Source organism: Oncorhynchus gorbuscha, unplaced genomic scaffold, assembly GCF_021184085.1.
Source record: "Oncorhynchus gorbuscha isolate QuinsamMale2020 ecotype Even-year unplaced genomic scaffold, OgorEven_v1.0 Un_scaffold_9428, whole genome shotgun sequence".
NCBI lineage: Eukaryota > Metazoa > Chordata > Actinopteri > Salmoniformes > Salmonidae > Oncorhynchus > Oncorhynchus gorbuscha.
Window position 1 is genome coordinate 1 of NW_025752401.1, and position 12,721 is coordinate 12,721.

The 12,721-nt window shown below is 42.9% G+C and overlaps 1 protein-coding gene across 1 annotated transcript; it reads right to left on the minus strand.

The window, feature by feature from the left end:
• Positions 1-2,037: 2,037 nt before the first annotated feature.
• On the minus strand, positions 2,038-6,200 carry LOC124030137 (troponin T, fast skeletal muscle isoforms-like; the record flags this gene model as incomplete). The annotated part of the gene is made up of 7 exons (XM_046341610.1): positions 6,157-6,200; positions 6,049-6,088; positions 5,791-5,907; positions 4,929-5,006; positions 3,728-3,841; positions 2,339-2,451; positions 2,038-2,128 (listed from the first exon to the last, which is right to left on the minus strand). Coding segments are annotated over exons 1-7 (597 nt in total), but the record flags the coding sequence as incomplete, so codon positions are not given.
• Between the last annotated feature and the right edge of the window lie 6,521 nt (positions 6,201-12,721).

A 12,721-nucleotide genomic window follows, 5' to 3' on the forward strand; every position in this document is an offset into this window, starting at 1 on the left:
TGTTTCTGAAGCTCATCAATACGATTTCTGAGAGAGATGACCTGAAAACAACACATGAGCGCGTTTAAACCAATCAGAAGCAGCAGGGAGGTTGCCAGTGGGCGTTACATTTGACCCATGACCTCTGGGTCATTTGCGACACCTTTAAAGAGACAGCAGCAGTCCTGTTGGAACGTCCTGTTGGGCTGAGTTGGGAAACCAAGACTACTCTCACCGACACACATACCCAGTACAGCACTAGTGGACTAGTGTCTGGATCGGCACAGTCAATATCTTCACAAGGGTTTGTAGTTGGTCTGATGTCATTAAATCACAGGAGGGGAGGACGGCTCACACTAATACTGACCGGAAAGGAGCGAATGAAATGGCATCAAACACGTGTCATCAAACACGTGTCATCAAACACGTGTCATCAAACACGTGTCATCAAACACGTTTCATCAAACACGTTTCATCAAACACGTGTCATCAAACACGTTTCATCAAACACGTTTCATCAAACACGTGTCATCAAACACGTGTCATCAAACACGTGTCATCAAACACGTGTCATCAAACACGTTGTTTCATCAAATCAAACGTGTCATCAAACACGTTTCATCAAACACGTGTCATCAAACACGTGTCATCAAACACGTGTCATCAAACACGTGTCATCAAACACGTGTCATCAAACACGTGTCATCAAACACGTTTCATCAAACACGTTTCATCAAACACGTTTCATCAAACACGTGTCATCAAACACGTTTCATCAAACACGTGTGTTTAATGTATTTGATTCCAATCCAACCATCCTACTCCAGCAATTACCACCATTTCCTCCCCAATTAAAGTGTTGGACCAGTAACCGAAAGGTTGCAAGATCAAATCCCAGAGCTGACAAGGTAAAAATCTGTCGTTCTTCCCATGAACAAGGCAGTTAACCCGCAAGTCCCCGCAGCAATGTTCCATCATTTAGTGGAAAGCCTTCCCAGAAGAGTGGAGGCTGTTATAGCAGAAATCCTTCCAGCAGAGTGGAGGCTGTTAGCAGCAATGGAGGCTGTTTCCAATGTTCATCTAGTGGAAAGCCTTCCCAGAAGAGTGGAGGCTGTTATAGCAGCAATGTTCCATCATCTAGTGGAAAGCCTTCCCAGAAGAGTGGAGGCTGTTATAGCAGTAATGTTACAACATCTAGTGGAAAGCCTTCCCAGAAGAGTGGAGGCTGTTATAGCAGCAATGTTCCAACATCTAGTGGAAAGCCTTCCCAGCAGAGTGGAGGCTGTTATAGCAGTAATGTTACAACATCTAGTGGAAAGCCTTCCCAGCAGAGTGGAGGCTGTTATAGCAGCAATGTTCCAACATCTAGTGGAAAGCCTTCCCAGAAGAGTGGAGGCTGTTATAGCAGCAAAGGGAGGGGACCAACTCCATATTAATGCCCATGATTTTGGAATGAGATGTTGGACATGTCCACATACTTTTGACCATGTAGTTTATGTATCTACTACAGACTGCCCCTTCAAATTATGTGGAGAGAAAATAAATCGAAAAATATATATACAGTGCCTTGCGAAAGTATTCGGCCCCCTTGAACTTTGCGACCTTTTGCCACATTTCAGGCTTCAAACATAAAGATATAAACTGTATTTTTTTGTGAAGAATCAACAACAAGTGGGACACAATCATGAAGTGGAACGACATTTATTGGATATTTCAAACTTTTTTAACAAATCAAAAACTGAAAAATTGGGCGTGCAAAATTATTCAGCCCCCTTAAGTTAATACTTTGTAGCGCCACCTTTTGCTGCGATTACAGCTGTAAGTCGCTTGGGGTATGTCTCTATCAGTTTTGCACATCGAGAGACTGACATTTTTTTCTGTTTTGCAAGGAGGCCGAATACTTTCGCAAGGCTCTGTATATATACCTTTTATTGTATTAAAAAAATACTTCATTGAAAAGTGAATTGACTCCAACCCTAATGTATAATAACGGTCATTTTGCATATTATCTCTATGGAAGAAGGACATTAAAAATGTAAATGTAAAATAATCACTCACCTCATACTTCTGCCTCTTGAGTTTCTCAATGTGCTCATACTTCTCAGACTCCAGTAGGTGCATCCACTCCCATAGATCCTTGGCCTTGTCCCTGCAAAGGACAACACATTCAGGAGGTTGGCTCAAAAACTGCACATTTCTGTGACCTGAAAATGACAACAGCGAAAGGAAGTATTGTCATAGTCTAGAGATGTCTACAAGGAATATTCTAGTTCCTCTACAACTATGTCAAAGTACGCTGCCTCTTTTGACTAACACAGATACAAACATATCCACGCTCCCACCGAAACTAATATCTTACTTTAGCTTGTCCTCGTTCAGATGGTCGATGTTGAGAGGTTTGCGTCGCTCCGCTAGGATCTTCTTCTTCTTCTCTCTCTCAGTCTGCTTCTTACCTCCTCTCTTAGTGTCGGCCTGGGGAGGTGACAGAGCAACGGCAACAGGTTCAGAGACACACACACACATAGGGAATATAGCCTGGCTGCCCATCCACATCACCCAGGCCCAACGCCACGGCCACTAATGTTTCTTCTGGATCTCTTTGAGTAAGCGAACACATTCTGACCGGTTCTGATTGGTCCCAGAAACCGATGGGTTGGGACAGAGCTGGCCTACACGGATAAATGAATCGCGTCATTTTTGACATCAGCACAAACGACTTCTAGGACGGCAGGTTCAGACAGGTGAATGGGGCGATCGATAGAACAACGTAATTAAGTTCAGGATGAGTCGTCAGGCAATGGGAAATAAGGGTGGGGCCATTTCAGATTTCGTCTAGGTCTGTGTTGAACAAGAGCTTCAGAGCTACAGTTCTTAATGACAAACAATCTGTAACATCAATCATGTGACGTCTCTCTCTCATTATCTTCCAATCATGTGACGCCTCTCACATTATCTTCCAATCATGTGACTCTCTCACATTATCTTCCAATCATGTGACGCCTCTCTCTCATTATCTTCCAATCATGCTCTCTCTCATTATCTTCCAATCATGTGACGTCTCTCTCTCATTATCTTCCAATCATGTGACGTCTCTCTCATTATCTTCCAATCATGTGACTCTCTCTCTCATTATCTTCCAATCATGTGACATCTCTCTCTCATTATCTTCCAATCATGTCTCTCTCATTATCTTCCAATCACGTCTCTCTCTCATTATCTTCCAATCATGTGACGTCTCTCTCTCATTATCTTCCAATCATGTTACGTTGTTATGTGATGCATGTCGTTTCATGGAACCAACTAGGACTGAAGCATCCACTAATTAAACCTTAAAACGTGTTTCCAGAAGACCAGGTTGGCTGTGATGAAGATAGGTCTATGTTTTCCAAAGGAGTACACTCTATATGTAGGGAACGAGGTGGTACACTCTATATGTAGGGAACAAGGTAGTGCACTCCCGAATGGCGCAGCGGTCTAAGGCACTGCATCGCAGCCATCACTACAGACCCTGGTTCAATTCCAAGCTGTTTCAGAACTGGCCGTGATTGGAAGTGCCATAGGGCGGCGCACAATAGGCTCCAGTGTCCTCCGGGTTATTGTTTGGCCTGGGTGGGCCATCATTATAAATAAGAATTTGCTCTTAATTAACTGACTTGTCTAGTTAAATAAAATAATAAGTAGGAAACGACAAGCATTTTGAGAGGCCCTGGATTTGTGTTTAGCGTGGTGTGTGTGGAGGTCACCTGACCTTCTGCAGTGAGCTGCTATAGCTGGAGCCCATGTTGGTCAGAGCTGACTTCTTCTTAGCGTCGTCATCAGCCTTTCTCCTTTGATCCATCTCCTCCTTCTTCAGCCTCTCCTCCTGTACAAGCAACCACAACACCCACGTTAAGTAACCACAACACCCACGTTAAGCAACCACAACACCCACAACACCCACGTTAAGCAACCACAACACCCACGTTAAGCAACCACAACATCCACGTTAAGCAACCACAACACCCACGTTAAGCAACCACAACACCCACGTTAAGCAACACAACACCCACGTTAAGTAACCACAACACCCACGTTAAGCAACCACAACACCCACGTTAAGCAACCACAACACCCATGTTACGTAACCACAACACCCACGTTAAGCAACCACAACACCCACGTTAAGTAACCACAACACCCACGTTAAGCAACCACAACACCCACGTTAAGCAACCACAACACCCACGTTAAGTAACCACAACACCCACGTTAAGCAACCACAACACCCACATTAAGCAACAACAACACCCACGTTAAGTAACAACTACACCCACGTTAAGCAACAACAACACCCACGTTAAGCAACAACAACACCCACGTTAAGTAACAACAACACCCACGTTAAGCAACCACAACACCCACGTTAAGCAACCACAACACCCACGTTAAGCAACCACAACACCCACGTTAAGCAACAACAACACCCACGTTAAGCAACAACAACACCCACGTTAAGCAACAACAACACCCACGTTAAGTAACAACAACACCCACGTTAAGCAACCACAACACCCACGTTAAGCAACACAACACCCACGTTAAGCAACCACAACACCCACGTTAAGCAACAACAACACCCACGTTAAGCAACCACAACACTCACATTAAGCAACACAACACCCACGTTAAGCAACGACAACACCCACGTTAAGAAACCACAACACCCACGTTAAGCAACAACAACACCCACATTAAGTAACAACAACACCCACGTTAAGCAACACAACACCCACGTTAAGCAACACAACACCCACGTTAAGCAACACAACACCCACGTTAAGCAACAACAACACCCACGTTAAGCAACAACAACACCCACGTTAAGCAACCACATGTTGGTAAACAACAACACAAACTTAAAGTACATGTTGAATTCATGTGTTTGCCTGCAGAGTTTAGGCTATACAGACCTCACGTCTGGCCTGGCGTTCCTTGTCCTTCTCAGTGCGTACCCTCTGGATCTCAGCCCTCTCTGACCTGCGTTTCTCCTGAGAGGAATAGAACCACAGACACAGTTGTTTACCAGTCTGATACCAGAACACATGGTTTACTGTAGCCTTGTTACTTGGGCTAAGAGATAGGTTGTTAGGCCACCAGAACACATGGTTTACTGTAGCCTTGTTACTTGGGCTAAGAGATAGGTTGTTAGGCCACCAGAACACATGGTTTACTGTAGCCTTGTTACTTGGGCTAAGAGATAGGTGGTTTACCGGTCTGACACCAGAACACATGGTTTACTGTAGCCTTGTTACTTGGGCTAAGAGATAGGTGGTTTACCAGTCTGATACCAGAACACATGGTTTACTGTAGCCTTGTTACTTGGGCTAAGAGATAGGCTGTTAGGCCACCAGAACACATGGTTTACTGTAGCCTTGTTACTTGGGCTAAGAGATAGGTTGTTTACCAGTCTGACACCAGAACACATGGTTTACTGTAGCCTTGTTACTTGGGCTAAAGGATTGGAATTAAGTTCTAGAAGTTCTTCAAGACAGAAGCCCAAAACTCACAAAAGGTCAACATCGACCTATGTATCAGTTTGGGCTCCATTCCACAAGTCAAGCATAGTTTCTACTCCTGAATTTATACCTGGTTCTACCAGGGTTAAAGTCAATTCCATTTCAATTTCCAGTCAATTCAGAACGTTAACCAAATTACAACTCCAATTCCAAATGTTCCTAATTGAAAAGAGTAGAAGAAGAATTGTAGTTGTAATTGCAGAGTACTTCCTGAATGGCCCGCAATTGAAATGGATTTGACTCCCAAACAGCTCACAATTCTGGACTTGAGGGCGATAAGCTCCTCCTCCTCCTTCTTCCTGTTCTCAAAATGGACGTCGATCAGCCCCTGCAGCTCAATCAGGTCTTTGTTCTGACGCTTCTTATGGAGGTCCTGTTAAAACAACAAAAGTTAGAGAGAGATGACCTCAAGTGATGTATCACTGTACCAGACCTAAACAGTTGCTTTCTTTTGGCCAAGGATGTTTAAATTCAAGAAACAGGATTAAAGAGAAACGATTTACTGTGTACTTACGTCAAAGTCCACCTTCTCGCCATCAGGGACCTTAGGGACTCTATGGAATGTCAAAAGATGCCACGTAAGTTATATCTAATGCTTTTAGGACAACGCAGCAAAATTCACCTGGTTCCGGAGCTGCCACTGTTGGTTCTGTCCTTATAAAGCATTTAGCATACAAGCTACAGGGTTACAAACATGTGGACGCCAGGGTTCTGTCCTTATAAAACATTTAGCATCCAAGCTACAGGGTTACAAACATGTGGAAGCCAGGGTTCTGTCCTTATAAAACATTTAGCATACAAGCTACAGGGTTACAAACATGTGGACGCCAGGGTTCTGTCCTTATAAAACATTTAGCATACAAGCTACAGGGTTAGTAACATGTGGAAGCCAGGGTTCTGTCCTTATAAAACATTTAGCATACAAGCTACAGGGTTACAAACATGTGGACGCCAGGGTTCTGTCCTTATAAAACATTTAGCATACAAGCTACAGGGTTAGTAACATGTGGAAGCCAGGGTTCTGTCCTTATAAAACATTTAGCATACAAGCTACAGGGTTACAAACATGTGGACGCCAGGGTTCTGTCCTTATAAAACATTTAGCATACAAGCTACAGGGTTAGTAACATGTGGAAGCCAGGGTTCTGTCCTTATAAAACATTTAGCATACAAGCGACAGGGTTACTAACATGTGGACGCCAGGGTTCTGGACATCCGGTTAAAATTCAGTTTCAATTCAGTCAATTCACCAAGTAAACTGAAATTCTAGCGAATTCTTCCAATTAGTTCAATTCCTCCTTCACTTGTTTTTTTTCTTCCAATTAGGACAGTTGTAATTTCAGTTTACTTCCCGATTGACTTGATACCAACCCTGATGAACACACACACACACACACACACACACACACACACACACACACACACACACACACACACACACACACACACACACACACACACACACACACACACACACACACACACACACACACACACACACACACACACACACACACACACACACACACACACACACAGCTTGAACTGGTTGGTCTGACATGAGTGTTGAATAGAAGTTCTACTCACTTGAACTTGGGCTTCTCCTCTGTTCGGTAAGAACATCGTGAACGTGAGGGAAGAATATATTACAGTGTTAGAGATGTCACAAACCAGTGACAAAGATCTCAAGCAACAGACCCAACATGGAGGTTCAGTTAATCAAGGGGACATATGCGTGTGGGACACACTCCGTGTTACATCTCTGGGCCGCAGTTTCAGGCTACTTTTATTAACTTATAAAAAATAATGACTTATTAAATATTATAATTGGAAAAGTAAACCATTTGTAGGTTTTACTTTCAATTTCACGATGTTAATTTGGTATGTGTTAGTGAAAAACAGCTGTTTAAGATGTATAATAACAGATGTGTACAGTGTAGGTGCTTGTAAAGGATGAGTAGGACAAGAGTAATACTTTACTGTTCACTATGTAGGATCTCTATGCTACTCATGACTTCCATTCTCCTTTATTCTACTTCATTAGAACTCCTTCATTGTCAGAATTAAACTCTTTCTACAATCCATTCTCTTTTATTCTACTTCATTAGAACTCCTTCATTGTCAGAATTAAACTCTTTCTACAATCCATTCTCTTTTATTCTACTTCATTAGAACTCCTTCATTGTCAGAATTAAACTCTTTCTACAATCCATTCTCCTTTATTCTACTTCATTAGAACTCCTTCATTGTCAGAATTAGACTCTTTCTACAATCCATTCTCTTTTATTCTACTTCATTAGAACTACTTCATTGTCAGAATTAGACTCTTTCTACAATCCAAGACTGAATTCTGTACTTGGATAATACATGCTAATTCTATTCCAAAAGTCAAGTTGGTGATAGAAATATTTATTAAAATCAGAAATTACAATGAATTGTCAATAAGTACCGAAACATCGTTGACATTTGTGATTAGATTTTGGCTTGACTTTCACACTCAAACAGGTAGAAACCACAAGCAAAGCAACAGCAACACTCTAGCAGACAGAGAAATACAAAGTACCATCTTGTTCTCCTTCCTCGACTGGTTTGGCAGAATGTCATGCAGGAAGAGAAGCAGACAGAGCAGACATGAACATAGGAGTCACTGCAGCATTTCATATTCCATCAACCCTTTCTCACGCCGTCACAACAGGTCTGTTTGCTGGCATTTCTCATACAGGCCACTCAGGCCGTAGTTTCGCGTGACAGACTATTCACGTGAGATTTGGTTCTTGGATCCCGAGATTACTCAGGCCTTTAACTTTCATTCATTTGTTGCGAGTATAGGGGGAAAGATATTTAGCAGGAGACTAAATTTGGGCAGTGTTTTGCTACTGGAGCACGTGGACTCATGGACAGGGTCTCCAGTCTTGCGATAGAGTAAACCTGCTGAACTGGGACAGGAGACTGACACAGTGCAGTCTGTCCAATCAGAAGTACACATACAACTTTAAGAACCTGAATACACATACCTTCCTCTTCATAGGCCTCTGCATGCAGCAAACATCCAAAAGCAAGAGCAGAATAGATATCATGATTAGTGATATATACTGTACATAAGCTCAGGACAAGCTGTCGGTGCCTGCTGGGGTTGCAAAGTTCCGGAAACTTCCAGAAATCTTCCAATGGGATTTCTGAAGAAGAAAACCGGAAATTCCCAGAAGTTCCCAGAAGTTTACAACCCTGGTGCCTGCTAGCACATTCAGTACACATTCAGTTGACTAGGCACAGCTCTGCAGAACATTCACTCACCCAAATTGAGGTGTTTATGACCAGTGTAATACACCATACATTACAGTAAATGTGGCCAGAAGTACACTTCAAGAAAACAGGTAAATATGAACATGAACTATAACAATAAATAATTGATATACAGTATTATATTAAATAACACCCCAATGTGAGAGATAAACAAGTTGTTAACAGTCATCAACTTTCTGCATCGTTCCTGTAATCATTCCTTTATAGGTTAATAAAATAAGCTTTTCAGACAAGATCTCAAAAGGGGCAAAGAAAGATCCTTTATATGAGAAAACGTCCTCCTTCATCCTTGCCGTTACGGTAATGAAACACAGGTATAACGAGGTTCAAGGAATGGGGGACCACCTTCCTCAACATCATCTCTGTAATGGTGAAAAAAGACATTAATCCACATAAAATTAGGACCATTGAGGAAGATATAATAATCAGTTATTTTAGCAGAGGTGGGCATGGATGATTAACATTTAATAATCAAAAAGACATTAATCCACATAAAGGTTATTTTGGAGCAGGATCAACATATAATAATCAGGTTATTTTAGAGCAGGATTCAGATATAATAATCAGGTTATTTTGGAGCAGGATTCAGATATAATAATCAGGTTATTTTGGAGCAGAATTTTGAAATATAATAATCAGGTTATTTTGGGGCAGAATTTAAATATAATAATCAGGTTATTTTGGGGCAGAATTTAAATATAATAATCAGGTTATTTTGGGGCAGAATTTAAATATAATAATCAGGTTATTTTGGGGCAGAATTTAAATATAATAATCAGGTTATTTTGGGGCAGAATTTAAATATAATAATCAGGTTATCTTGGAGCAAGATTTAAATATAACAATCAGGATATTTTGGAGCAGGATTTAAATATAATAATCAGTTAATAATCAGTTACTTATGATGGAAGCTTCCTTTCTTCCATTGAGCATTTTTCATCCATTTGCCATATTCAAAACATTTCTAGAAAGCAACTTCCAGGTTCTAATACATTCCCATCATATACAGAAAGTTTAGAGCACTACAAAATCAAGGGCTCATTATCTTTTCTACAGTTGCATTCTGGGAGAAGCAGCTCCCGATGAGGTGTTATAGTAAGAATGGAAGATAGCAGTCGTTGGTTTAGCTTTAGTTTCTAGCACCCTTACTAGTTTAGTAAATATTCCCAGGTAGGGCTATAGTATATATTCATCCACAAGCCCAATGCATCTGCAGCATCTAACACCACATTCCTCATTAACCCCTAGCTCCTACCACCTGTCTAGGCACATCTAACACCACATTCCTCATTATCCCCTAGCTCCTACCACTGTCTAGGCACATCTAACACCACATTCCTCATTATCCCCTAGCTTCTACCACTGTCTAGGCACATCTAACACCACATTCCTCATGATCCCCTAGCTCCTACCACTGTCTAGGCACATCTAACACCACATTCCTCATTATCCCCTAGCTCCTACCACTGTCTAGGCACATCTAACACCACATTCCTCATTAACCCCTAGCTCCTACCACTGTCTAGGCACATCTAACACCACATTCCTCATTATCCCCTAGCTCCTACCACCTGTCTAGGCACATCTAACACCACATTCCTCATTATCCCCTAGCTCCTACCACCTGTCTAGGCACATCTAACACCACATTCCTCATTAACCCCTAGCTCCTACCACCTGTCTAGGCACATCTAACACCACATTCCTCATTATCCCCTAGCTCCTACCACTGTCTAGGCACATCTAACACCACATTCCTCATTATCCCCTAGCTCCTACCACTGTCTAGGCACATCTAACACCACATTCCTCATTATCCCCTAGCTCCTACCACTGTCTAGGCACATCTAACACCACATTCCTCATTATCCCCTAGCTCCTACCACCTGTCTAGGCACATCTAACACCACATTCCTCACTAGCTCCTACCACCTGTCTAGGCACATCTAACACCACATTCCTCATTAACCCCTAGCTCCTACCACCTGTCTAGGCACATCTAACACCACATTCCTCATTATCCCCTAGCTCCTACCACTGTCTAGGCACATCTAACACCACATTCCTCATTATCCCCTAGCTCCTACCACCTGTCTAGGCACATCTAACACCACATTCCTCATTAACCCCTAGCTCCTACCACTGTCTAGGCACATCTAACACCACATTCATCTAACACCTCATTAACCCTAGCTCCTACCACCTGTCTAGGCACATCTAACACCACATTCCTCATTAACCCCTAGCTCCTACCACCTGTCTAGGCACATCTAACACCACATTCCTCATTAACCCCTAGCTCCTACCACCTGTCTAGGCACATCTAACACCACATTCCTCATTAACCCCTAGCTCCTACCACTGTCTAGGCACATCTAACACCACATTCCTCATTATCCCTAGCTCTACCACCTGTCTAGGCACATCTAACACCACATTCATCATTAACCCCCTAGCTCCTACCACTGTCTAGGCACATCTAACACCACATTCATCATTAACCCCTAGCTCCTACCACTGTCTAGGCACATCTAACACCACATTCCTCATTAACCCCTAGCTCCTACCACCTGTCTAGGCACATCTAACACCACATTCATCATTAACCCCTAGCTCCTACCACTGTCTAGGCACATCTAACACCACATTCCTCATTAACCCCTAGCTCCTACCACTGTCTAGGCACATCTAACACCACATTCCTCATTAACCCCTAGCTCCTACCACTGTCTAGGCACATCTAACACCACATTCATCATTAACCCCTAGCTCCTACCACTGTCTAGGCACATCTAACACCACATTCCTCATTAACCCCTAGCTCCTACCACCTGTCTAGGCACATCTAACACCACATTCCTCATTAACCCCTAGCTCCTACCACCTGTCTAGGCACATCTAACACCACATTCATCATTATCCCCTAGCTCCTACCACTGTCTAGGCACATCTAACACCACATTCCTCATTAACCCCTAGCTCCTACCACTGTCTAGGCACATCTAACACCACATTCCTCATTAACCCCTAGCTCCTACCACTGTCTAGGCACATCTAACACCACATTCCTCATTAACCCCTAGCTCCTACCACTGTCTAGGCACATCTAACACCACATTCATCATTATCCCCTAGCTCCTACCACTGTCTAGGCACATCTAACACCACATTCCACATTATCCCCTAGCTCCTACCACTGTCTAGGCACATCTAACACCACATTCCACATTATCCCCTAGCTCCTACCACCTGTCTAGGCACATCTAACACCACATTCATCATTAACCCCTAGCTCCTACCACTGTCTAGGCACATCTAACACCACATTCCTCATTAACCCCTAGCTCCTACCACCTGTCTAGGCACATCTAACACCACATTCATCATTAACCCCTAGCTCCTACCACTGTCTAGGCACATCTAACACCACATTCCTCATTATCCCCTAGCTCCTACCACTGTCTAGGCACATCTAACACCACATTTCATTATCCCCAGCTCCATTCTAGGCACATCTAACACCACATTCCCATTATCCCTAGCTCCTACCACCTGTCTAGGCACATCTAACACCACATTCATCATTAACCCCTAGCTCCTACCACTGTCTAGGCACATCTAACACCACATTCCTCATTATCCCCTAGCTCCTACCACTGTCTAGGCACATCTAACACCACATTCCTCATTAACCCCTAGCTCCTACCACTGTCTAGGCACATCTAAGATCTCATTCCTCATTAACCCCTAGCTCCTACCACTGTCTAGGCACATCTAACACCACATTCCTCATTAACCCCTAGCTCCTACCACCGTCTAGGCACATATCAGATCTCATCCTCATTAACCCCTAGCTCCTACCACCGTCTAGGCACATATCAGAT